This window comes from Aotus nancymaae, unplaced genomic scaffold (assembly GCF_030222135.1).
Source record: "Aotus nancymaae isolate 86718 unplaced genomic scaffold, 86718_ANA_hifiasm-v0.15.2.pri h1tg000028l, whole genome shotgun sequence".
NCBI classification, from domain to species: domain Eukaryota; kingdom Metazoa; phylum Chordata; class Mammalia; order Primates; family Aotidae; genus Aotus; species Aotus nancymaae.
The window spans coordinates 14,316,843-14,343,901 of record NW_026988441.1 but is presented as its reverse complement, the minus strand read 5'-3'; the positions used below and the strand labels follow the sequence as shown (position 1 = coordinate 14,343,901).

General features: G+C 51.1%; 2 protein-coding genes across 8 annotated transcripts; both read left to right on the top strand.

Moving 5' to 3' along the window:
- Nucleotides 1–5,687: 5,687 nt before the first annotated feature.
- FBL (fibrillarin) lies at nt 5,688–17,794 on the top strand. Its single transcript, XM_012461331.3, has 9 exons — nt 5,688–5,773; nt 11,743–11,928; nt 12,031–12,132; nt 12,218–12,312; nt 13,341–13,511; nt 14,722–14,854; nt 15,899–16,011; nt 17,439–17,584; nt 17,690–17,794. The coding sequence occupies exons 1-9, from the start codon at nt 5,764–5,766 to the stop codon at nt 17,712–17,714; spliced, it is 981 nt and encodes a 326-aa protein (XP_012316754.3). The 5' UTR covers nt 5,688–5,763; the 3' UTR covers nt 17,715–17,794.
- A 302-nt stretch (nt 17,795–18,096) lies between these two features.
- On the top strand, nt 18,097–26,831 carry DYRK1B (dual specificity tyrosine phosphorylation regulated kinase 1B). 7 transcript variants are annotated; one of them, XM_012461354.3, is made up of 12 exons: nt 18,097–18,236; nt 20,341–20,504; nt 21,503–21,622; nt 21,723–21,911; nt 22,242–22,389; nt 23,597–23,883; nt 24,518–24,664; nt 24,749–24,889; nt 25,191–25,226; nt 25,311–25,506; nt 25,902–26,008; nt 26,095–26,831. In XM_012461354.3, the coding sequence occupies exons 2-12, from the start codon at nt 20,442–20,444 to the stop codon at nt 26,464–26,466; spliced, it is 1,806 nt and encodes a 601-aa protein (XP_012316777.1). In that variant the 5' UTR covers nt 18,097–18,236; nt 20,341–20,441; the 3' UTR covers nt 26,467–26,831. The 7 variants fall into 7 exon arrangements, with proteins under 7 accessions (XP_012316777.1, XP_012316778.1, XP_012316776.1 ...); XM_012461355.3 differs by lacking the exon at nt 25,191–25,226; XM_012461353.3 differs by having other exon boundaries at nt 25,191–25,506.
- The last annotated feature ends 228 nt before the right edge of the window (nt 26,832–27,059 follow it).

Sequence of the window (27,059 nt, the reverse complement as noted above, 5' to 3'; positions counted from 1 at the left end):
CCATGATCGTGCCACTGCACTCCAGCCTGGGCGACAGAGTGAGAGTCTGTCTCAATAAAAAGAGATGATAAATGATTGGATGGAGGGAAGGAGTGGAAAATGGAGAGAGAGATCAATAGATTCTGGCTTTATGATTTATAACCCTAGCAAGCTACTTAATTTCTCTCTGGATCAGTTTTCTCATCTTTAAAGCAGAGTTAATGTTAGTACTTATAGAGTTGGAGTGAAGATTTAATGTGTTAATGCAATCAACAAGTAAAAAACTGAAGTCTTGGTTCTTTTTCAAATCTGTCCCGTTCCCATGATGGTCTTCCCTACCTCCTTAAAAAGCATGACCAGCACCCAGTAAGTTCAGCAGCAAGAAAATGGAGAATGAGAATTATTCTTGATTTCTTCCTCTCCCTTGCCATCCACTCAGTTCCTTAACAAATCATTTTGAACTGTTTCAAAACATACCCAAGGCCAGGCTCAGTGGCTCGCTCCTGTAATCCCACCATTTTGGGAGACCCAGGTGGTCGGATCACGAGGTCAGGAGTTCAAGACCAGCGTGGCCAACATGGTGAAATTCTGTCTCTACTAAAAATACAAAAATTAGCCAGGGGTGGTGGCGGGCACCTGTAATCACAGTTACTCAGAAGGCTGAGGCAGGAGAATCACTTGAGCCTGGGAGGCAGAGGTTGCAGTGAGCTGAGATCGTGCCACTGCACTCCAGCCTGGGTGACAGAGCAAGATTCTATCTCGAAAAGAAAAAAACCCCACAAAAACAAACAAGCAAAAAACACACCTGAAATCTGCCTTCTTATTATGCTCACTGTCACCACCTGGTACAAGCCATTATCCTAACTTCTGTCAATAACACGGTAGCCTACTGTCTGATCTTTCCCTTCTGTAATCCATTGTCACAGCTGCCATGAGAATCTTCCTTAAAATATAAATAGGTTGCTTAGGGCCAGGAGTTAAAGACCAGCCTGGGCAACATAGCAAGATTCTATTTCCTCTACAAAAAATTTAAAAATTAGCCAAGTGTGGTGGTGCATGTCTGTAGTTCCAGCTACTGGGGAGGCTGAGGGGGGATGATTGCTTAAGTCCAGGAGTTTGAGGTTACCGTGAGCTGTGATTGCACCATACAGTCCAGCTTGGGCAACAGAGCAAGATCCTGTCGCTTAAAAAAAATAGTAATGATTATATATATGTATATATATGTGTGTCTGTGTGTGTGTATGAAATATAATTATACATTTCTCTTATAATAAAATCAAATTCCTTAACCTTGTCCTATGAGGCCCCGTCAACCTCTTCTGGCTCATCTCCCATCACTATCCTCCTTGCCAATTATGATTTGGGAATGTGATCTTTCAATTTATTGAATGTGCCAAGTTTTGCAACTTTGGTCCTTTGTAATATGCTTGTCCCTCCACTCATGACATGACGGGCTTTTTCTCATCCTTCAATGCCATCTTCAATGTTAATTAACTTACAGAGGCCTTTCATGATCACCCCACCAAAAGTGGATCCCCTTCTGTCCCACCCTTTTGCTAAATTCCTTCTTAGCTTTTGTCACACTTTATAATAATTACTTTTGTTTGAATTTCTGTTCAACTAGAAATAGCTTAAGGGCAGGGACTGTATCTGCTTCATTCACTACTTTATTTGCAGCTCCTAGCACAGTCTCTGCCACAGAGTAGGTGCTCAGTACATATTAGATGAATAAACAAATAACCAAAAACAAACTTGCAGGAAAGCTTTGCAACAAACCTAACAAAGGAGTAATATCCACAATATGCAAACAGAGCCTTTAAGAAGAAAGACAAGAACCCAATTAGAAAAAAATGCGTTGGCCAGATGTGGTGGCTCACACCTGTAATCCCAGCACTTTGGGTGGCTGAAGCGGGCGGATTACCTGAGGTCGGGAGTTCAAGACCAGTCTGCTCAACATGGCGAAAACCTATCTCTACTAAAAAATACAAAAATTAGCCAGGTGGGGTGGTATGCACCTGTAATCGCAGCTACTCTGGAGGCTGAGGCAGGAGAATCGCCTGAACCTCAGGAAGCGGAGGTTGCAGTGAGCCGAGATCACACCACTGTACTTCAGCCTGGGCAACAACAGAGCAAGACTCCATCTCAAAACAAAAAAAATGGGTTGAGGATATAAACAGGCAATTGAAAGAAACCTAAACATGTTGGATGCATATAATATGTAAGGTTCTTTGTGTACAGTGTTTCTGAACTTCAAAATTACTCTGTGAAATGGGAATAGACAAAGAAATAAGATCAGTGAAGTGAAATAACTTGCCCAAGGGCAGTTTGTAAATAGTGGAGCCTAGATTTGAATCCAGATGTGTCCTCTACCATAGCCAGTGCTTTCTATTGAATTTTGCTGTCAGCCGTCGCCTGGGATCGATTTCCTTTCAAGAAAAAGAATTAAGAGGTCCTAAAAATAAAGAATAAAAAACAACATTCCAATAGAAAAACAGGCAAACGATTGGAATCGTTCATAGAAAAGGAAATACAAATTGCCTTAAAACCTAAGGAATGGGCCGGGCGCAGTGGCTCACGTCTGTAATCCCAGCACTTTGGGAAGCCAAGGCGGGTGGATCAGGAGGTCAAGAGATCGAGACCATCCAGGCCAACATGGTGAAACCCCATCTCTACTAAAAAATACAAAAAAATTGGCTGGGCATGGTGACACGCGCCTGTAGTTCCAGCTATTCAGGAGGCTGAGGCAGGAGAATTCCTTGAAATCGGGAGGTAGAGGTTGCAGTGAGCCGAAATCGCGCCACTGCACTCCACCCTGGTGCCTGGTGACAGAGTGAGTGAGACTCTGTCTCAAAAACAACAACAAAAAAACAACCCCACAAAAATTTGAGTTTTCACTGACAGGTGTACCCAATGCTAGCCCTTATGACCTTGCTGTGGACATTCCTTCATTCATTCAATAAATGTGTTTTTGCCAGGAGTGATGGCTCACACCATAATCCTAGCACTTTGGGAGGATAAGGTGGGAGGATTTCTTGAGTCCAGGAGTTTGAGACCAGCCTGGGCAACACAGGGAGACCTCATCTCTACAAAATAAAAATAAATGTGTTTGAGCACCTACTATGTGTTAAGTTTGAGATATTTTGTGGTAGGTTGAAAAATGCCCCCACCCCTGCAGAGATACAAGATCCTAATCTCTTGAACCTGCAAATATTGCCTTATGTGGATAAGTGGTCTTTGCAGGTGTGATTAAGGGTGAGCCCTAAATGTAATTACACGTATCCTCTTTCTTCCCTCCCTCCCTCCCTTTCTTTCCTTCATTATTTCTTGAGACAGAGTTTCCCTCTTGTCACCCAGGCTTGAGTACAATGGCGAAATCTCAGCTCACTGTAACCTCCGCCTCCCGGGTTCAGGCAGTCCAGGCCTTCTTCATTGCCAATGGCATTGGAGAAGTGGGGAGTGTAGCTTGCAGATCAACTTCTCAGCTCTTCAAAACTGGGAGGTTACAGATAAAAGATATTCTTAATGAATGTGTTGAGCATTAAAAGCAAGGGGAGGAATATTTATGCTTTTTCTTGGGAAGGGATGGAGATTTTTTTAGAAACAAAGGGCCACCTCTTTTTTGTCCTTTTTTGGTCTCTTCTGGTCATTGTCATAGTGATTGTCAGCTGTCATGTCGCCAGTAGGAGTGTGGAAATCGGATGACAATAAAGCTAGAGGTTCTTCAGAGAGGTCAAGTAAGCTGCCTAAGAAGGAACCTCTGGCCACAGACACCCTGTTACCTAAAATTATGTAGTTATATGAAAAAATGCTCAACATCACTAATCATTAGGGACATGCTAATGCTTCCAATGTCTCTCAGATGGTGTCTCACACCAGTCAGAATGGCTATTACTAAAAAGTCAAAAAATATCAGATGCTGGTGAGGTTTCAGAGAAAAGAGAATGCTTATACACTTAAACACTGCTGGTGGGAGTGTAAATACTTCAGCCATTGTGGAAAGCAGTTTGGCAATTTCTGAAAGAACTTAAAATAGATTACCATTCCACCCATCAATCCTATTGTTGGGTATATACCCAAAGGAATAGAAATTGTTGTACAGGATGGGCGCACTGGCTCACACCTGTAATCCCAGCACTTTGGGAGCCAAGGTGGGTGGATCACCTGAGGTCGGGAGTTCAAGACCAGCTTGACAAACATGGAGAAACCCCATCTCTACTGAAAATACAAAGTTAGCTGGGCATGGTGGCACATGCCTGTAATCTCAGCTACTTGGGAGGCTGAGGCAGGAGAATCACTTGAACCTGGGAGGTGGAGATTGCAGTGAGCCACTGCCCCCTGCCAAAATTCTTTTGCAGAATCTGTTCACCCCTGATGCCTCTCTCTGCCTCCACTCTTATCTTGTTCATCCTTGTCTCTGTCCTGATTCATTGCAGCAGCCAGTCCTTGGTTTTCCTGCTTCCACCCTCACACCTGCAGTCTGCTTCTCACATGCAGCCAGAGGGACCTGTGTCAGATCACACTCCTTCTCTACTTAGGACCCTTCCATGGTTCCATCTTACTGCCAAAGTCCTCACTATGTCCCACAAAGCTCCGCACAATCTGCCCTTGTCAGCTACCCGCCCTCATCTCCTCTCACACTCTACCTTGCTCACTTTGCCCCAACCACCCTCCTCATTGCCTCTCCAACTTCTCCTAGCTTTCTTTCCTCAGGGCCTCTGCATCTACAGGTCTCTTCCCTGCCTGGAACTCTCTTCCCCTAGATAGGTGCATGCCTCACTCCTCATTTCCTTCAGCTCTTTAGCTCAAAAGCCATCTGATGCATTTCTTGACCACCATGCCAAAAAAACAAAAATCACTTGCCCTCCAAAATCCCTATCCCCCTTCCCTGCTGTTATTTTCTCCAAAGCATTTATTGCCATCTAACATTCAATATGTTTGATGTCTAGCTCCCCATTAAAAAGCTCCAGGAGAGTGGATTTTTTTTTCAGATTGAGTCTTGCTCTGTCGCCCATGCTGGAGTGAAGTGGCGTGATCTCAGCTCACCGCAACCTCCGCCTCCCAGGTTCAAGCAATTCTGCCTTAACTTCCTGAGTTGCTGGGATTACAGGCGTGCTCACGCCCAGCTGATTTTTGTATTTTTAGTAGACAGGGTCTCACCGTGTTGGTCAGGCTGGTTTCTAATTCCTGACTTTGTGATCTGTCCACCTCGGCCCTCTGAAGTGCTGGGATTAAAGGCGTGAGCCACCGCGCCCGGCCGAGAGTGATTTTTATGTCTCGTACACCGCGGTATTCCCAGCTCCTAGAACAGTGTCTGGTACACACGAGGTAAACAAGTGTTTGTATGATGGGAGCCCAGAGTCGGTCACTGTTCTTGGGGCTGAAAATGGGTCGAGGAAGCCTTTTTGGGTGTACAGGGGACTCTGGGAGTTAGCTGGGAATACAAAAGAGGGCACAGCCTGTCTGAAGGCCTTACTATGAGCCCTGATTATTGGGGTGCTCGCACTGGGGAAGGAGAAACCGAAAGCGAGTTTACGGCGACCGCTGCACAGAAGATGCTGGGAGTGCAGAAAGCGAGGACCAGAGGTGGTGTGTCGACCCGCTCGAGAATCCAGGCCCAGTGCGCGTGCGCCGAGCTCCTGGTGGAGAAGGGCTCGGGGGCGGGGCTACGTGGCTGCGCTACGCGCCGCACGTCGCCGCGCGCCTGCGCTCTTTTTCACGTGCGAAAGCCCCGGACTCGTGGAGTTGCGGACGCCGCGGACTCCGGAGCCGCACGATCCAGGGCTCATGAAGCCAGGTCAGGCCCGGGTGGGTGTCCCGGGTTAGGGACGGAGGCCGGGCGGGAATCCAGGTGCCAAGCCAGAATCGGAGGGATGGGGCCTTGGCCTAGGGTGCAGGAGTTCTGAGCTTGGGTTCCGGTCTCGTGGGAAGGGGGATCCTGGTTCCGCCCTGGGATTGATCCTGAGTCCAGGAGGTTTAGGGGTTTGTGACTGGCTTCGGAGGTCACGGTCGTGAGTCGAAGGCCTTGGGCCTGGCATTGGGGATCTTGACCTGGGGTTCGTCTCATTGAGGCCGTCTAATAGGGATTTTGTGGATATTGGGCAGGAGGCGGCACTCAAAGGTTTTAGCTCAGAGTCTGGATCCTTGGATCTCTGGGCGTGGGTTTTGGGAATCAAGCTTGGGTTGGAGATGGAGGATTCCTGACCTTGGGTCCCGGAGCGGGGTGTGGGAAGCCTCTATTTGCCTCCTCTGTCGCTGCCACCACCACCATCCCCTTATCCCCCAACCCAGCTTCTCCGCGTGGGCTGGAGTGGATGAGGACTCCCCGCTTGGCCGTGCGCGGCGCTCTCTGGCTCACTTTCCCGCCTTCTGCACTTACAGGGGGGCGGACCCCCTGGGATGGAGTGGAGATATGGGGCCTAAGATTTCCACCTCCGCGGCGATATTTAACAAGCCCGGCATTAGACCGGGGTGGTGAGGCGGGTAGTTGTCACAGGAATTAAGTAGTTTTATTCTTTCGGTTTTCACTAGATTTTGCTGAACCCTTTCCCTTCATAGTGGAACGATGAGGGTCCTGGCTTTAATAGCAGAAGGGCCTCATTTCAGTGTTTCAGTTCTGGGTCAGCTTCTTAGCCTGCTGTGTGACCTTGGGCAAGTGCCTTTACGTCTCTGAGCCTCAGTTTTCTCTTCCATAAAATGGCGGCAGTTAGGATTAAGCGACGTTAAAAAAAATAGCACAGTGCTTGACATATAATAGTATTGGCTCTAATTGTTCCCTTTATCTTTCTCAAAGAGAACAAAATTAGGATCCCTCTCCGTGGTGTCTTAAGTGCTTCCTCCATGTCCTCGCCTGCCCAACCCCCACTCATTTGTGAGAACTTGCTTCACTGAGTTCAGAGAATTTTCCACCATGGCCCAAGGGGTCTGTTTTGCTAGTACAGGCTTTCTTTCTCTTTGTGTGTGTGTGTGTGTGTGTTTGTGTGGAGAGATGGGGGTCATTTGGCAGGAGATTTGTGGATCCGTGCCCTTCTCCTAAAGCTCCCTTTCTCTTCCGCGTTTGGGGATCTCCTGATGAAGTGGAGTGGGTGATGCTAGGCCAGGTGTCTCTCCTACTGAGATCCTGGCTTGCCTGCAGGCATCCTGGTCTGTGATTCCCTCAGGAATGGAGGATACCCCTTCTTCCATCTTTCCTTAATTGCGTGGTAGGATGTGAAGCTGTGGAAGTTGTCAGGTGTTAGCTCTTTAGTAAGGATTTTTAGTCTGAGTGAGAGAAGAACCCTTTGGGAGATTTTGAGCAGGGGCATGGTGCAGTCTGACATTTTTAAAAGGGATTCTTGTTGCCTCGATGTGTGAAAGACTTCAGGGTGGCAAATGTGGAAGCAGGCACCTCAGTGGGAAGTTTGTTGCTGTAAGCTAGGAGGTGGTATGGTGGACCAGGATGGGAGCCGCGGATGTGCTGACAGTTTTACGTGCTTTTGAAGACAGAACCAACAGATTGTATGTGGGTATGTGAGCAGAGTCAAGGATAACCAAGGGTTTGGGGGTGTGTAACTGGAACGATGGAATTGCTGTTTTTGAGATACAGAAAGCTGCGGAAGGAGAGCAGATTTTAAATCAGGGGGGTTTGTGGACTCCCCTTGCTCCCTCTCCCCAAAAAAAACTTCCTGGAAAAGTTTGTGTGAACATGTGTTTTCTCTGAGGAGTGGGTACTTTTGGTACATTTTTCCCCAAAAGCTCCGGGACCTGAAATGGGTTGAGATGTTGTGAGTATCTGGGATTGAAAGTTTACACTCATGCCCACTGTGCCCCATGCACATGCCAGCTCTGCCCAGGACTCTGTTTTTTTGAGTCTTGCTCCGTTGCCAGGCTGGAGTGCAGTGACGTGATCTTGGCTGGCTCACTGCAACCTGCTCCTCCCAGGTTCAAGTGATTCTCCTGCCTCAGCCTCCCGAGTAGCTGGGATTACAGGCGTGTGCCACCACGCCCAGCTAATTTTTGTATTTTTAGTAGAGATGGGGTTTCGACATGCTGGCCAGGCTGATCTCAATCTCTTGACCTTGTGATCCGCCTGCCCCAGCCTCCCAAAGTGTTGGGATTACGGGCGTGAGCCACCGCGCCCAGCCAAGGATTCTTTTCTATTAGGCCTGGGTTGAGAGTTTCATAAGCCTAGCTGTGGCATCTCCCCTAAATGAAGGTCCTGGCTTTGGACAACTGTTGGAGGGTTTGGGCAAGAAAATGATGAGATCTGAGTTGCTGTTTCAAAAATAGCACCTATTAGTTGCTGTGTGGAAAGTGGACTGTAGAGGGAGTAGAAGATAAAAAGTCAACAACTCTTGATTATGTTTGGGAGTTTTGAAAATGAAACTGTTCATTTTACAAGATCAAATTAGGAGTAGCTATTAAAAGTTACATTTTCATCTTTAATACCATTAAGGTACATGAAGAGGGAAGAAGGAACTCATTCCCCTGAGTCTGAATAATGATGGTCAAACTATGCACCAGATAGTATATATGTGAAGTGTTCTGTGTGTATAAGTCATTTAATCTTTGCAACCCTATACGATGGGCCGTATGTGTGTGTGTGTGTGTATTATTATTATTATTTTTTGAGACAGAGTCTTGCTCTGTTGCCCAGGCTGGAGTGCAGTCATGTGATTGTGGCTCACTGCAACCTCAGCCTCCCGGGTTCAAGTGATTCTCCTGCCTCAGCCCCCTGAGTAGCTGGGATTACGGGCACGCACAACCACACCCAGCTAACTTTTGTATTTTTAGTAGAGATGGGGTTTCACCATGATGGTCAGTCTGGTCTTGAACTCCTGACTTAATGATCTGCCTGCCTCGGCCTCCCAAAGTGCTGGGATTCAGGCGTAAGCCACCATGCCTGGCCCTGTATTTGCTTGTTTGTTTTTGAGACAGAATCTGTCTCTGTCACCCAGGCTGGAGTGTAGTGACACCATCTCGGCTCACTGCAGCCTCCACCTCCTGGGTTCAATTGATTTTTGTGCCTCAGCTTCCCGAGTAGCTGGGATCACAGGCACGTGCCACTGCGCTTAGGTAATTTTTTGTATTTTTGGTAGAGACAGGGTTTCACTATGTTGGCCAGCCTGGTCTTGAACTCCTGGCCTCAAACTGTCCACCTGCCTGGGTCTCCCAAAGTGCTGGGATTATAGGCATGAGCTGCGACACCCAACCTGGCACTGTATTATCTTTATGTGTTACAGATGAAGTTTTCAAAACTCCTGTGAACCTTCCTTATGCACTAGGGTTGAGAGTGGCAATAACATTGGCGATCTCTCCATATGGGATCCTTGTGGGGAGTGATCAGCACTTCCTTGGTGATCTGATGGATCACCTATCTTCTGAACACACAGAGGATGCTTTCTACTTGAGGCAGGGCCCACAGTTTAAGAATCATCAGCAGACGGTGCTCATTTAACATTTATTGAGCCCATACTTTGTGCCAGGTGTTGTGCAGGGTTCTGGGGATGTGGTGGTGATCAAAACAATGAAAAATCCCTGCCCATTTGTAGCTTGAGCCTAGTGGGGGAGGCAGGTGTTAATAATATTACAAGCGCCACATGTGATAATTGATTTGAAGGGAACTAAATCAGGGTAAGGAGGTGTTAATAATATTACAAGTGCCACATGTGATAGCTGTTTTGCGGGGAAGTAAATCAGGGTAAGGGTACGGTGGCCAAAGTAGGCACTTCTGAGGAACTAACATTTCATCAGAGACCAGAATGCAGTGAAGGAGCGAGTGAGCCGTGCACGTGTCTGCAGGAACCGGGCAGTGAGTGGGAACAGCACATGGTAAAGATTTAGAAGCTGGACTGCGTATGCTTGGTGGGGAAGAGCATGGGGCCCAGGATAGAGAGAATAAAGTCGGGGAAGTTAGCACAGGCCAGATCCCTAAGATGATGGTTCTCAATTGGAGTCACCTGGAGAGCTTTAGGAAGACCTTGTGCCCAGAACAATGAAGTCAGAATTTAAAGCCTAAAGATTTCAGGCTTTGATTTCAGGCTTTGTAAGCCAGGAAAAGGCATTTTTAAATTTCATTTTGGATGTGGTGGAAAAACCACTGGAGGAATTTGGGCAAGGACATGATGAGATCTTACCTGCTGTTTTAAAACAGCACTTATTAGCTGCTGTGTGAAAACTGGGCTGTAGAGGGCGTAGAAGATAAAAAGTAAACAACTTTTGATTATGTTTGGGAGTTTTGAAAATGAAAACTATTCGTTTTTAAAGATTAAATTAGGAATAGCTATTAAAAGATACACTTTCGGCTGGGTGCGGTGGCTCACGACTGTAATCCCAGCACTTTGGGAGGCCGAGGCAGGCAGATCACCTGAGGTCAGGAGTTTAAGACCAGATTGACCAACTTGGTAAAACCGTCTCTACAAAAATAACAAAAAAGTGCAGCCATCCCTAAATGACTGTTTTGCTTTTTCTTGTTTTTCCCCTGAGCTGAGAGAGACTTCTTTAAGCTTGGAAGCAGAGAGATGAGTTAGGGATGACATCATGCCGTATTTCCCTCTGTTTTGGGGTTGGGGTTGACAGTTTAAGGTCAGGAGGTGGGGAGCGTGAAGATGTTTCCAGAATCTAGGGGGGCGTGAAGGCGTTTCCAGAATCTGGGGAGGGGCGTGGAGACGTTTCCAGAGTCTGGGGAGAGGGCGTGGAGACGTTTCCAGAGTCTGGGGAGGGGGCGTGGAGACGTTTCCAGAGTCTGAGGGGGAGGCGTGGAGACGTTTCCAGAGTCTGGGGGGCGGGGACGTGGAGACGTTTCCAGAGTCTGGCGGGGGGGCGTGGAGACGTTTCCAGAGTCTAGGGGGGCTCGTGGAGACGTTTCCAGAGTCTGGTGGGGCGCGTGGAGACGTTTCCAGAGTCTGCGGAGGGGGCGTGGAGACGTTTCCAGAGTCTAGGGGGCTCTGTTGTCACGGTATGTGCTCGTATGCGGGGCTCACTCTTCACAGTAATTAATATTGACATGGAATGAATTCTGTGAATCTACTATGCAACCAGGGAAACTAGGATATTAACAGTAACCTGCATTTACTCATGCACTTCTCCCCTGTCCCAACCTCATGTTAATATCTCCTTCCCATTAACAGATATCATGAGTTTAGCATTTCTCATTCCCTTGCCCCTTTTATTGGGAATATGATTGTGGCTGGACATGGTGGCTGATGCCTGTAATCTCAGCACTTCAGGAGGCCAAGGCAGGAGGATCACTTGAGCCAGGACCTGGAGACCAGCCTGGGTAACATAGTGAGACCCTCATCTCTACAAAAAAAGAAAAAAAAAAAAATTTAGCCAGGAGTAGTGGCACACACCTGTAATCCTAGCTACTTCAGCGACTGAGGCAGGAGAATTGCTTGAGCCCAGGGGTTCAAGGCTGCAGTGAGGTAAGATTCTTCCACTGCTCTCCAGCCTGGGCAACATAGTAAGACCTGTCTCAAAAAAAAAAAAAAAAGCACTAAGCAAAAAAAATTATTATGGTTTTAACATTTATTGGTCTGTCGTATAATAACTGAAGATCATATTCATTATCTCGATTGTGAATATCTTCTGTTTTATTTGTCCATTCTGTTGATGGACATTCGTGTGAGTTCTGCTATTCTTTTGCCGTGGGCATTCCTGGAAATGTGTCCTGGTGCACACGGGCACATGTTTTTTAGGTTTCTCACCTGAGTGGTATTGCTGGGTACAAGGTTGTTTAACCTTTTAAGCTTCATTGCCCTGATTCCTGTTTTTGTTTTTCCACCACAGGTTTCAGTCCCCGTGGGGGTGGCTTTGGCGGCCGAGGGGGCTTTGGTGACCGTGGTGGTCGTGGAGGCCGAGGGGGCTATGGTGGGGGCCGAGGTCGAGGTGGAGGCTTTAGGGGTCGTGGACGAGGAGGAGGAGGCGGTGGTGGCGGCGGCGGCGGCGGTGGCGGCGGAGGAAGAGGAAGAGGTGGTGAGTAAGGTTGGCGAGGGGTTATGGAGGAGGCCTTGGGGCCGGGAGTGGGGAGGGCGGAGATGCAGGATCTTCCTCTCCTGTTGTACCTCTCCTTTATAGGTGGAGGCTACCATTCTGGTGGCAACCGGGGTCGTGGTCGGGGAGGAAAAAAAGGAAACCAGTCGGGGAAGAACGTGATGGTAGAGCCGCATCGGCATGAAGGTGAGTGAGGAAGGCCAGAGCCGGCTGAGCTTCGGGGCAGGAAGGGGCCGGAGGTCCTCAGGCCTGCTCTGATCCCCTCACCCAGGTGTCTTCATTTGTCGAGGAAAGGAAGATGCGCTGGTCACCAAGAACCTGGTCCCTGGGGAATCAGTTTATGGAGAAAAGAGAGTCTCGATTCCGGTGAGACCTGGGCCCCTGTCCAAGCCCCCAGGGGCACAGCTGAGGGTGGAACCAGTAGTCTGGTGTGTCTGCCCTCACCATGTGTCCTGCACATGGCAGCTGGAGGATCGTCATAATATGTTAACCACACTGTCTGCTCCCTTCCTCACCTGCCTTCTGTGACTCTCCACTGCCTTCAGGTTTGAGTCCTGACTCTTCACTGTGGCCTCCAAGGCCCTGCACATTCTAGTTCCCCCTCCCTGCTCCCTGGCCCTATCTCCTCCTGTCCCCCTGACCAAATGCCCTCCAACCACCCTGGCCTTGCTGTTCCCACTCCAGCTCTGTGGGAGGCTGCTTTCTTACCCGCTTCTCCAGGCTGCCTCACACCACCCTGCGTGTCAAGGCAGCCCTCACCACGCTTCCCTGTCCTGTTATCCCATGTCATTTTCTTTGAGGCCAGGGGCTGCCTTGGGCCTTTCTTAATCGCTTTACCTCTCTTGGGAACGTCCTTCCTCAGATAACTTGAATGGCTGTTTGCCTCCTTTGGTGGTCTGATTCGGAATCTACCTTTCACCCCCTCCCTGGTCTCCTTTCTCACTTTCACCTGCTCCTTGCCCTGCTTCCCAAACTTTGTATCTTCTTTCCTGGCTTCGTCTTCTCTCCTTGACACCTGTCACCATCGCATATGCCATGTTATATTTAGTTAGTTTGGTGAATACTCACGCCTTCTGAGCAGGGATCCTTGTCTTGTATCCCCAGGGCCTAGAGCAGGGTCTGGCCCACAGTGGGTGCTGGCACAGTGCGTGTTTGTTGAATGAGTGCTGGTTTTACTGTTACTCTGTGTGTATTATCTGTTGCTGCCCCTTGAGTCAGTGACCTCCATGAGAGGTCAGCGACTGCATGTGTCATGGTCACTGCTCTGTACTCACGTTGGATTCTTGTGCAGTGATAGAACGGCCCAGTTCCTTTCAAGGGCCCCGGGGTTAAGGACAGTGAGGTCCTGCAGAAGAGTCTAGCACTGACTTTCATCCTCATCTCTCTTGGTCTAGGAAGGAGATGACAAAGTCGAGTACAGAGCCTGGAACCCTTTCCGCTCCAAGCTGGCAGCAGCAATCCTGGGTGGTGTGGACCAGATCCACATCAAACCGGGGGCCAAGGTGCTCTACCTCGGGGCTGCCTCGGGCACCACTGTCTCCCATGTCTCTGACATCGTCGGTCCGGTGAGTGGGTGGATAGAGAGTCGGGCAGGAGGCAAAGGCTGCCTCCCCTCTGCCAACCTAGAATATCAGGGTTTGACTGCTTGTCTGCGCTGTGTGACTTAGGGCAAGGCCCTTTTCTCTCACAGTGCCTACGAGTAAAAGGAGCAGCTTGAACCAGATAGTGTCATTCAACCTTGCTCCTGGGTTCTTGGCCTCAAGGGAAGAGACGTGGGTGTGGGGTAACCAACCTTAGAGAGACAGCTGGGAGTATAGATACCAGACTATTTGATTTGATGGCCCTCTTTAAAATGTTATGCCCCTAAAACCTGCTCTTCTGGTTTCTTTAGAAAGAACCAGGAGATCTCATGGTTTCTGAGCCTGCATTTCTGTGTGGTTGTATAATAGGCTTCCCATTTAAAGGGCCCCTGGCACCCGCATGTCCCACTCCGGTACCCTTTGTTACTTTACGTGTTTATAAGCTGTTGAGTGTAGTGCCTTAAAACCCTAGGCTTTGGCCAGGCGAGGTGACTCATGCCTGTAACCCCAACACTTCGAGAGGCTGAGGTGGGTAGATCACTTGGGGTCAGGAGTTCGAGACCAGCCTGACCAATATAGTAAAACCCCGTCTCTGCTGAAAATATAAAAATTAGCTGGGCATGGTGGCGTGTGCCTGTAATCCCAGCTACTCGAGAGGCTGAGACAGGAGAATTGCTTCAACCTGGGAGGCAGAGGTTGCAGTAAGCATTGCTCCACTGCACTCCAGCCTAGGTGACAGAGCAAGACTCTGTCTCAAAAAAAAAAAAAAAAACCCTCAGGCTTTAATCAGGAAGGTTACCTAACTCATCCAAGCCTCAGTTTACCTCGCTGGAACATAGACTTGTGAAGATTAAATGAGTTAATTTCCATAAGGAGCTTAAAGCAGTGGTTGACCCATTGTTACATCATCTCTGTGCCTTGCTTCCTGGTTTTAACCCTTTGTTGGGAGCCTAGGCTCTCAGATCAGCCAAATGGGATTGGGTACTTTTGCTACCTGATGAATAATCCTTGGCCAGTGACTTTATGTCTCTGGACCTCAGTTTATTCATGTGTAAAAAGGACATGATAACAATAGTGGTAGGGTTTTGATTTTGGGGTAGGAAGAGATGCTATAGATAGTGTATGGGCCTAAAGTAGGCACTCCATACATGAAAACTAGCATCATGATTGTTCTTTAATTTTTAATTGATTTTAGGATGGTTTAGTCTATGCAGTTGAGTTCTCCCACCGCTCTGGCCGTGACCTCATTAACTTGGCCAAGAAGAGGACCAACATTATTCCTGTGATTGAGGATGCCCGGCACCCGCACAAATACCGCATGCTCATCGGTGAGGGGTCTGGGGGTGGCCCCGGTGGGGTAGGACAGGCCACTGCAGGCTTCCTGGAAGAAGCCAGTAGACCCCTGATTTGGATGGAGTTGGAGTGGATGAGCAGACCTCTTGAGTTTGCAGGAATATAAGGGGGTAAGGGGAGCTAGGTGAGGCTGTGGAGCAGCAGCTTGGCTTCAGAGCCTTGGAAGCTACCCTTGGAGGGCCAGCCTCCTTTCCTTCAGTCTCCTCCCATCTCCTAGGTCTCTTGTCCTTCTTGCCTCCTGTATTTGTTACATTGCCCCCGCATAAAAGCCTCCTTTGTGGGGGTCCTTACCATTGTCTGGTGAGAGCATAGCCCAGAAAACAGAAACTGAGCATGGCTTGACCCAGAGGGGCCCATTATGAATATTAATGACTTTGTTTTAAAAAACATTCAAAGGTATAATGTAAAAGTTGAAAAGCCTTATGAACCACCCCCAAGAAGTAATTGATGAGAACAATTTGATATCTGCTTTTCCCAAGTTTTAAATAATCAATTTTCATTATACCATCTTTTCATTTTTAAAAAGTCACACTGCCTTAAACATTATTTTTCATTCTGTTCATTTTTCCTCTGTGAGATTTTTTTTCCCGTATACTCATACCATCCCCCTTGTTCTGCAACTTGTTTTCATTTCACAGCCCTGCAGACACTCTTGCCTATAAGTGCGCATTTACTCTTACTTGTCGTTTTGATGACGTGTCTGTCTCCCCACCAGACCTGGGAGCGTCTCGAGGGCAGGGTCCGGGTCTGACTCGTCTCTATGTCCCCCACGCCCGGCCCAGGGCTGGCCACAGAGTAGGTGGCAACCATGGTTTATAAGAAAAGTGAATGAATGATGTGACTGTGGGTTTTGGATCATTTTGGGACACTGGAGGGAGGGTGACCAGTGGAGGTGGGGAGTGAAACTGGAGGCAGCGAGAATCTCCCAGGAACCTGCTGGCGATGGGCATAGGCCCCATGGGAGGATCTGGGATGATCCCTGTGACTCCAGCTTTTAACTGCAGCCCCTTTCTCCTTAGCAATGGTGGATGTGATCTTTGCCGATGTGGCCCAGCCAGACCAGACCCGGATTGTGGCCCTGAATGCCCACACCTTCCTGCGTAATGGAGGACACTTTGTGATTTCCATTAAGGTGCGGGGTTTGGAGGAGTCTAAGATGGGGTGGCAGTGCTCTAAGGAGGTATCTTCTCTATCTATGTCTGTCAAATGGCCACCCAAAACAGAGGGGCCAAGTTTGCAAAACTATAGCTTTGGATTTAAAGAGGCAGGAGAGTGCAATGGTTAAGTGCAAATTGAGTCTGACCATTGGAGTTTATTTTTTATTTTTCATTTTTTTATTCGTCTTGCATTGGAACCATCTGAGTTTAATTCCAGCCTGCTGTGTGACTGAGCAAGTTACTTAACCTATATGCCTCAGTTTCTTCATTTGTGAAATGGAACTATTAGTCCAGTCTTTCAGGGTGGATGACAGGATCAAATTAGTCAATATATATGAAGTGTTTAGAAAAGATCCTGGCATAGAATAGATGCTAGATAAAAGCTAGGTGCATCTTTCTCAACGTTATTATTTGGAAATAACAGAGAACTCTCCCATGTACCCTTCACAAGGTTCACTATTGTTAGCCTTTTGCTACATTTGTTTTTTTATTCTCAACTCCATTATTACTATTATTAAAGAGGAAGTAGAAATAAACCAAACAATACTGGGTGTAAAATTTAAACACGTGCTTTTAGATAAATAGGACTGTTTAAGGCTTCCTGCTTCAAATCCAGAACAAATTAAAAACTTTTTTTATTTTGAATTTGATACAGAGTCTTGCTCTGTCACCCAGGCTGGAGTGAAGTGATGCAATCTTGGCTCACTATAACCTCTGCCTCCCAGGTTCAAGCAATTCTAATGCCCCAGCCTCCCGAGTAGCTGGGACTACAGGCATGTGCCACCACACCTGGCTAATTTTTGTGTTTTTACTAGAGATGGGGTTTCGCCATGTTGCTCAGACTGGTCTGGAGCTCCTGAGCTCAGGCAAGCTGCCCGCCTCAGCCTCCCAAAGTGCTGGGATTACAGACATGAGCCACTGCACCCAGTCAAAAACTTTTTAAGTTAAATCTTTTATCACATTTCCTAAACCCAAGGGTCTTAGCCCATTTTGTGCAGCTATCACAGAATGCCATAGACTGGGTAATTTATAATGAATGGAAATTTATTTGGCTGCCAAATAAATTCAGATTGGGGATCTGAATCTTGTGAGGGCCTTCATCCATTGGCAGAAGGCTGAGCAAGATAGAAAGGGGGCATAATCATCTTTTTAATCAGGAGCCCATTCTTGTGATAATAGCATTAGTCTATTCAGGAAGGCAGAGCCCTCATGACCTAAATCATCTCAACTCTGTTGCATTTAAGGGTTAAGTTTCCAACAAATGAACTTTGGAGGACACATTCGAACTATAGCACCGAATTTTACTTGAGAACTAATGAAAACATCTGGTTTAAAGAGCACACAAAAGGAAGACAGTGCAAAGCCCTGTTGCAGACATCAATCAGTCCTTTCTCCTCTGCAGGCCAACTGCATTGACTCCACAGCCTCAGCCGAGGCCGTGTTTGCCTCCGAAGTGAAAAAGATGCAACAGGAGAATATGAAGCCACAGGAGCAGTTGACCCTCGAGCCATATGAAAGAGACCACGCCGTGGTCGTGGGAGTGTACAGGTGAGCAGGGGCCCAGCAATGCACCAGGACAGACATCTCTGTCCCTTGCACCCCGAGTGCCATGATCCTGGGGACCTTTCTTCATCATCTATCTTCCTCTCACAGGCCACCCCCCAAGGTGAAGAACTGAAGTTCAGCGCTGTCTGGATTGTGAGAGATGTGTGTTGATACTGTTGCACGTGTGTTTTTCTATTAAAAGACTCATCCGTCTCTCATGTCCGCTGCTCATTCTGCTCCTTGACCTGTTGACACAGAGCGCATGCACCCTTGGTCAATTTTGCGGGGTTGCGGGTAAATTCTCACCCGGTCAGTCACAGAGCGCATGCTCCATTTCTAGCTGCCTCTTGCGCAGCCGCAGCCTGGATTTCGGTTCTTGGGTGGGATTGGTAGCTCACTGCGCATGCGTGCAGGTAAGCGGCTGTCACACGCAGGCGAAGTGTCAGTCTGGGTCACGTGAGGGGAGCGGAGAGGGAGGGATGGGGGCGGAGTCCAGGGCGTGGGGGGGCCGGTTTGTTGTGGTCGCCATTTTGCTGGTTGCATTACTGGGTAATCGGGGCCCTGGCTTGCCGCGTCTGCCGGATACCCTCAGCTAGTGAGCAGGTCTGAGCTCGGGCTCCCCGAGCGGTTTGAGTCCCCTTGCCCACTCCCTCAGGTAATGGCGTGGGGACGGATGGGGCGGCACGCGCTTGCTGGGAGGTGGGCAGGACGGGACCCGCCCTGCCCGCGTCGCCGCGAGACTTAGCACGAGGCCGATGGAGGAAAGGAGGGGGGTGGCGGGCAGGTGCGGGCCCTGCCTGGCTATTCATAGTTGAATTCCTGGAACAGGCCAAGCCCGAGGGAGCCGTTTCAGGAGGGAGGCTGGGAGGGGGTAGTCAGGCCCTACTCCCGCCCTTTGTTTGGGCTCTGCTCCGCGGGCCGCTTCATCGTCGCCTAGCAACATCTGCCCTAGGCTGTGATTGGCTGAGCTCTTGGCACCAGCGACCAATGGCATAGTTGTTGCCATGGCAGGTGTAGATTGCCAAACTCAGTCGGGCCCCGCCCGCCCGGTCTCTTGGCTGGCCCAGGAGGGCCTCCTGGGTTGGGGGCGGGACGCCGGGGTCCCTAGGGGCTGGTGGCCACTCAGGGCGGGGCGGGGCCCGTAGGGTGAGGGTTAACTTGCCCCTCCCCCGTCCACCTGCTCTACTCTTCCCCCGCATGCCCTGGGCTGACCCTTGTCCCCTCTCCCCACCCCTGGTGGCAGCGGCGGCTGCTGTTGTCACCCACCGGGCCGCCTGTCCCGCTTGCCCTCCCCGCCGCGGGGCCGGCCGGGCCAGGGACAGGCGGCCGCCTTCTCAGCACCGCCACCGCCGCCATGCTGGCTGCTCGCCCACCCCACTGGGGGCCCCACCGCGCCCCAGCCCCCCGTGGGCCCCGCGCCAGTCCTGACCCGGGTAGGGGGTGGGGGCTGGGAGAAATGGTCCTGGTGTGGGAGGACCCCAGAAAAGGGGTTGTTTTAGGGGGAAGCTCCAAGGCTGGAGGAGTCGTGGAGTGGCAAGGCATGGAATAGAAGAAAGGGATTTGACATGGGGGAGAGAATGACATTGCCCATGGGGAGAAGATTTTTGTTGTGACTGACACTCTGGGAGGAGAGAACCCTATGTGATATTTGGGGATTTGGCTTTAGGGCCCTCTAGGAGTGGATGCAGTTATGGAATGACCCTGGTATAAAGAGGGGTTTCTGGAGAAAGGTGTCTGGTAGGAATATTAGGCAGTGTGCATGTGCGTGTTTGTGTGTGTGGGAGGGGGCAAGGAAGCAGTGTAGGGGAGAAAAGAATGATCACTCTAAACTGTGGGAAGAGACACTTCCCCCTTCTCCCATCAGGAGGAGTGGGCCTTGATTGGGATGGGGTCTTGGAGTAATATGGGGAAGCACCCTGTTGGGGCAGGGGGTACTGGGATATGGTACCGGGAGACTACCTGGAAGGCTGGTTCCTGATATGGAGGATCTGATATAGGGAAATGGTCTTGGCATGATATGGAGAGGATCCCCTGGGAAAGGTGTGCCCCTGTGGATGAGAATGCCGAAGAGATAGGACTCTGTTCTGTAGAGGTTCTCAGGTAACCTTGGTGTGGTTGGGAGGTCCACAAGGACGCTCCTGTGTTTTTAGGGGTCTGTAGAGGACTCTGCTGTGGTTTGGGAGGGGAAGACTCATGTGGTTTGGGAATCCTAGAGTTCTCTGGGTTGAGGGAATCTACTGAGAAGGATAGATCTTGAAATAGTGGCCCTTGCTGTGCTACGGGCTGAGATCCTGATGTTCAGCAAAGTCTACAGAAGGGTGGGATCTTGTGTGAGGGGCCCTGGGGAGGGCCACGACTAGTAATGAGAAAGGAATGAAGCCTGCTCCTCTCTGCATACTGTCTGTGGTTTCTATCTTTTTTTTTTCTTTTCCTCCTCCAAATTATTGGTGTCTTCCCGTCCTCCTTTCCCTGTGATGGCTCATATTGACCCCTGCCTGGCCCCCAATCATTGTCTTTTATGTGTTCTCTTTGTGCTGCCTTATTCATTTACTTGATCATTATTTGTCGAGAGACTGCTGTGCTGCCCCTCACCTGGCTGTCACTTCTCTGTCCCTTCTACATTGCTACCTGTTGCTCCATTGCGCCCTTTTCTTCATGTCTCTGTGCCCTGCCTTTCTCATGCCCACCTCTTCCCCGCCTGGCATTATCCACATATCCCCTTGTTCCATGTTGTTTTCCCGCCTCCTGCCTGCTCTCAGGTCTCAGCGGCGGTGGCAGCCGAGGTGCAGGATGCAAGAAGGCGCCCCCCGGCCGGGCTCCCGCTCCAGGCCTCGCTACCCTGTGGCCCTCTGAGCCCACCATGGCCGTCCCACCGGGCCATGGTCCCTTCTCTGGCTTCCCAGGGCCCCAGGAGCACACGCAGGTACGCGTTCAGCTGGCTCCTCACCTGCCTGGTGGTAGGGGGAGTCTGGGGATAGAAGGGTCTCCAGACCAGAAGGTAATGTGGTTGCCCAAGACAGTCTCCTGGATGCATAATGGGTTATATGGGATTGGGAAATAACAGAGGAGTTACAGGCAGAGTCAGGGTTTGGAGAGGCTGGGTTCAAATCCTGACCCAGTGGTTAAATTATTTAGATTCTCCATACTTGAGTTTTTTATTCTGTGAAATGGGCCTAATAATGATACCTACCTCACAGGGTTGTTGTGAGGATTAAATGAGTTAATGGTATGCATGTAAAACACCTAGAATGGTGCCTGGCACATAGTAAATACCCAATAAATGCTCACTAAGAAGAGAAGTTCAGAGTGAAAGATCTGGAGTGGGTGAATGGGGAGGGGGGTTGGGTCTAAAAGGTCTTGGGGCCAACAGGTGCAGGGCAAAGCTCTCTAAGGCTAGAGGCAGTGAAGGCAGTGACATGCAGAGCTTGAAGCAGGATGGAGTGGGAGGTCCAGGGACCAGATCCAAGAGTCTTGGGGTGAAAGAACTGTGCAAAGCGTTGGTGGAGATGTGGGTTGGGGCCCAGGGGATGAGGGTGAATTGAGATAGAGGGACTTCAGAGGATACCCAGAATGGCTGGCTTCACAGTGAAGAATGGGGAGGAGCAGAGCCCAGGTTTTCCATATGATCTCTCCCACTGAGGTTCAGAAAGGAGTAAAGGTGAGGGGTGAAAGGTCAGGGTTCATTCATTCACACCACAGACCTCTAAGAACATCCAGTGTGTGCCAGGCCCTGCTGCAGGCGCTGGAGGTACAGTGAGAAACAAGAGAAAGTCTAGCCCTGGGGGACCTTCTTTCCTGGAGGGTAGAACAAATACAGACAGCAACCAAATACATGATGTGCCAGCCACCCATACAGCTCTCCCTCCTGAGGTTGAGGGTGAAGGCCCGTCCTCAGTGCCCACCCCTCACCCTGCCCTGCAGGTATTGCCTGATGTGCGGCTACTGCCTCGGAGGCTGCCCCTGGCCTTCCGGGATGCAACCTCAGCCCCACTGCGTAAGCTCTCTGTGGACCTCATCAAGACCTACAAGCACATCAATGAGGTGGGCAGAGGGTGGGGGATCCTGAGCTGGGTGCCGAGGGTCTTGGCTGCCGGCATGAGTCACTCACCAGTCCCCGTCTCCTGGCTGGCTGGCTGGGCAGGTATACTATGCGAAGAAGAAGCGGCGGGCCCAGCAGGCACCACCCCAGGATTCCAGCACCAAGAAGGAGAAGAAGGTCCTGAACCATGGTTATGATGACGACAACCATGACTACATTGTGCGCAGTGGCGAGCGCTGGCTGGAGCGCTACGAGATTGACTCGCTCATTGGCAAAGGCTCCTTTGGCCAGGTGTGGGACAACCCCTCCCACCCTGATCCAGGGCCCCACTAACATCGACCACACACCAAGGGTTCAGTGGCTTCAAGTCCCGTGCTGGGCCACTCACCCTAGCCCACTTAGCTTCCCTGTGCCTCAGCTGCCTTTTCTGTAAAATAGTTCAAATAACAAGATGCAACATAAGGTGGTTATGTTATTTCACGTCCAGTGTTTACACCAGTGCCTAATGGTGCTGTGAAGTATTCATAGTGTTACCGGTGGGTCTCCTTGCCTGGAGGGAGAATGGTGCCTGGCTCTGTCCTGCCCCCACCCCTCCCTTTGTGACATGCCCTTCCCTAACAGGTCGTGAAAGCTTATGACCATCAGACCCAGGAACTCGTGGCTATCAAGATCATCAAGAACAAAAAGGCCTTCCTGAACCAGGCCCAGATTGAGCTGCGGCTGCTGGAGCTGATGAACCAGCATGACACGGAGATGAAGTACTACATAGGTGAGGCCTGGGACTGTCAGGGCTCTGGGCACCTGGGATAGCAGAAGCTGGAGCTGGTAGGGATGGGTCACCCCCCTGCCCCACCCTTAGGAGGAAGCTGGTGTCTTCAGAGCAGGGTTTGATCTGTGCTTCACTGACATCAGTGATTCTCCTGCTGCTTTGGTCATTTTTGTCCTATTTACTTGCTAATGATCAGAGGTTACTGAGTGCTCACCAAGGGCCAGACTCTCTTAGAAGCACCTTATGTAAGTTAACTCACCACAGCCCATAAGGGGAAAGGCGTTATTGCCAACATCTTGAAGGTAAGAAACCCGGTCTTCCATTCTAGTTCTTAAATTTTAAAAAAAAAAAAAACAAAACTGGCGGGTGCAGTGCCTCAACGCCTGTAATCCCAACACTTTGGGAGGCTGAGGTGGGAGGATCACGAGGTCAAGAGATCAAGAATATCCTGACCAACATGGTGAAACCCTGTCTCTACTAAAAATACAAAAACATTAGCTGGGCATGGTGGTGTGTGCCTGTAGTCCCAGCTACTTGGGAGGCTGAGGCAGGGGAATTGCTTGAACCTAGGAGGAGAAAGTTGCAGTGAGCTGATATCTCACCACTACACTCCAGGCCTGGCAAAAGAGCGGGACTCTGTCTCAAAAAAAAAAAGTGAAGAAAGGAAAAAAGGAACCCAGGCATTCAGGTGCTGTCACTTGCATGAGGTGGCAGTTTGTACTCATTGATTGAGCTATATAATTTGATGAGGCCATGGACTCCAGAGCTGTTACTCTTAACATCCATGCCAGTCTTTTCTCTTCTCTTAAACTGATTGCTCCTCGTGGACATAAACATCACGTAGCATAATCATAAACAGCAAGTAGGTTTTAAAATTGTTGGGTTTGGAAGGAAAACATACATTCTTAAAGTAAATGGAAAACCAATCTCCTTTGCCACAAAAATGAATACAACTGAGATGAAAGCAGTGTTAGGAACTGAAATGAGGAAGTGTGGTGAAACTCTCTTTGGTAATTGGAGGGTTTCATAGAGACTTGGAAAGAGAATTAACTTCCTTTGTGAATCTAGTTGTTAGATAAAGAGATCGTGACTGGCAGATGGTACCTGTGGGCACAGCACAATGTGGCTAGTGCTCTAAGAACGCCATGTGACCCCAGGCCACCACCTGCCCTCTCTTTGTCGGCCCATTTCCTCCCCTCCCTCGCAGTGCACCTGAAGCGGCACTTCATGTTCCGGAACCACCTGTGCCTGGTGTTTGAGCTGCTGTCCTACAACCTGTACGACCTCCTGCGCAACACTCACTTCCGTGGCGTCTCGCTGAACCTGACCCGGAAGCTGGCGCAGCAGCTCTGTACGGCCCTGCTCTTTCTGGCCACGCCTGAGCTCAGCATCATTCACTGCGACCTCAAGCCCGAAAACATCTTGCTCTGCAACCCCAAGCGCAGTGCCATCAAGATCGTGGACTTCGGCAGCTCCTGCCAGCTTGGCCAGAGGGTATGGGTTGGCCCTGTCCTGGGGGCAGGGCTTATGGTTTGGGTGGGGCAGGGCCAATGGGGAGGCTTAGGGGCGGGGCTAGGCTGGGATGGGATTATTAGGAGCTGCTGGAAGTGACGGATAGTGCTTGGGGTGGCGGTGTGGGTATACTGCCAGTTACAATGGGAAGAGTGAAGCCTGAGGGGACAGAGCCCATTTTGAAGCTGCCAGATGTGAGCAGGGTGAAGTTGGGTTGGGTTTGAGCCAGGAGGGCTGCTTGGATAAGTTTTTGTATCCTGTGTTCTTAAAGCTGGGGATGGAGGTGGAAGGCTTCAACTTTGCAGCTCCATGTGAGCTGCTGTTGAAAGTGACCATGGTATAGGGCTTGTGGAATGTCAGCCTCTGCCTGGTGATCCAGAAGGGCCCAGGGTCAGGGTTGGGGGTGGAGATCAAGGTCTGTCTAGGCCAGCAGACTTCCCAGGCTGGTAAACAAGATTGGCTCCCAGAAAATTGATGCTCACAATGGCAGGATGTGGAGCCTCAGTCCCCAGTTTCGCAGCAAGAGGCCTATCCTCCTTTGGGTCCTCTTAGCTTTGGGGACGTCAGTGGGACCAGTAGGAGAGGCTGGGACCCTTGACGATTGCCCTTTCCCCAGATCTACCAGTATATCCAGAGCCGCTTCTACCGCTCGCCTGAGGTGCTCCTGGGCACACCCTACGACCTGGCCATTGACATGTGGTCCCTGGGCTGCATCCTTGTGGAAATGCACACCGGAGAGCCCCTCTTCAGTGGCTCCAATGAGGTGTGCACCCAGGAAGGGGTGTGCTGGAGGTGGAGGGGGTGGAGCCTGGCCGGCCTGATGACTCTGACCCCTGCCTGCTCACAGGTGGACCAGATGAACCGCATTGTGGAAGTGCTGGGCATCCCGCCGGCCGCCATGCTGGACCAGGCGCCCAAGGCTCGCAAGTACTTTGAACGGCTGCCTGGGGGTGGCTGGACCCTACGAAGGACAAAAGAACTCAGGAAGGTGCGGCCCCTGCCCCATGCCACTTCCTCCCACCCCGCTGGCCCCTCACTCACACTTGGGGCTCTCTCCCCCTGCTCCCTCTCCCTTGTGTCTTTCCCTTCCTTCCTCTCCCCTTTGTCTGTCCTTTACTTCCTTCCCTGCCCACCCCATCTCCCCTCTCTCCTTCCCACCCCACAGCTCTTCTTAGCTTCTCTCTTTCCACTTTCTCTCTTGTGCCTCTGTTTCCCCGTGTGTGTCTTCCTGCCCCTCCTGCCCACTGACGGCCACTCTCTTGCCCCCCCTCCCACCCCCTCCCTGCCAGGATTACCAGGGCCCCGGGACACGGCGGCTGCAGGAGGTGCTGGGCGTGCAGACGGGCGGGCCCGGGGGCCGGCGGGCGGGGGAGCCGGGCCACAGCCCCGCCGACTACCTCCGCTTCCAGGACCTGGTGCTGCGCATGCTGGAGTATGAGCCTGCCGCCCGCATCAGCCCACTCGGGGCTCTGCAGCACGGCTTCTTCCGCCGCACGGCCGACGAGGCCACCAACACGGGCCCGGCAGGCAGCAGTGCCTCCACCTCGCCCGCGCCCCTCGACACCTGCCCCTCTTCCAGCACCGCCAGCTCCATCTCCAGTTCTGGTGGGTGCCCAGGTGCCCAATTGGGGTACAACAGGGGTAGGGGCTGCTCAGGTTTGGCCTGTCCTGGGTGACCTTGTTAACTGGGCATTCACACAGGAGCTCTGAAACTGCCTGATCCTAAACTCTAAGATGATGTGTGGGGTGGGAGAGCTACGACTGCCCCTGACACAATCTGAAATTGGGCTTGGGCTCAACCTTGAAACTGGTTTTGACTCTAAAACCCCAAACTGAATTCCAGCCCCAAATCTCAAAATCGGGCCTGGTTCTTCAAATGGGCTCTGATCTCGAAGCCTAAACCTGAGCGTGGGCCCTGAACTATACTCAGTCATCCCAAAACCCACTCATCACCTTCCCTCACATTATGCCCCTTCCCCTCTCCTCCCTGGCACTTCCAGGAGGCTCCAGTGGCTCCTCCAGTGACAACCGGACCTACCGCTACAGCAACCGATATTGTGGGGGCCCTGGGCCCCCTATCACTGACTGTGAGATGAACAGCCCCCAGGTACTGGGGCTTTGGAGGTGGGTGATGGGGTACCTGGGGCTTAAGGACCCGGGTCTCCATCACCCATGGCTCCTTTGCTTTTTTAGGTCCCACCATCCCAGCCGCTGCGGCCCTGGGCAGGGGGTGATGTGCTACACAAGACGCATCAAGCCCCTGCCTCTGCCTCGTCACTGCCTGGGACTGGGGCCCAGTTACCCCCCCAGCCCCGATACCTTGGCCGTCCCCCATCACCAACCTCACCACCACCCCCAGAGCTGATGGATGTGAGCCTGGTGGGCGGCCCTGCTGACTGCTCCCCACCTCACCCAGCACCTGCCCCCCAGCACCCGGCTGCCTCAGCCCTCCGGACTCGGATGACGGGAGGTCGTCCACCCCTCCCGCCTCCTGATGACCCTGCCACTCTGGGGCCTCACCTGGGCCTCCGTGGTGTACCCCAGAGCACGGCAGCCAGCTCATGACCCTGCCCCCTCCCTGGGGCCCCTCCTGAAGCCATACCCCCCCCCCCATCTGGGGGCCCTGGGCTCCCATCCTCATCTCTCTCCTTGACTGGAATTGCTGCTACCCAGCTGGGGTGGGTGAGGCCTGCACTGATTGGGGCCTGGGGCAGGGGGTCAAGGAGAGGGGTTTGGTTGCTCCCTCCCCACTAAGGACTGGACCCTTGGCCCTCTCTCCCCCTTTTTTTCTATTTATTGTACCAAAGACAGTGGTGGTCCGGTGGAGGGAAGACCCCCCTCACCCCAGGACCCTAGGAGGGGGTGGGGGCACGTAGGGGGAGATGGCCTTGCTCCTCCTCGCTGTACTCCCAGTAAAGAGCTTTCTCACATGCCTGCCTGAGCGTTTGCAGGGCCTCGGCTTCCCTCACCCGATCCTCAGAGCCATGGTGGGGAAGGGGATTTGGGGAGGGGGTGCTGGAGGAGCTCTGTGGTGTGGAGACGTCCCTTGTGGGGAAGCTGTGGCTCTTGGGCAGGCATGGGGCTGCAGGTCTGGGGCATCAGCATCTTCGGTAGATTGTGGATAGGATCCTGGCCTACATTTGTCTTTTCCGGGGCAA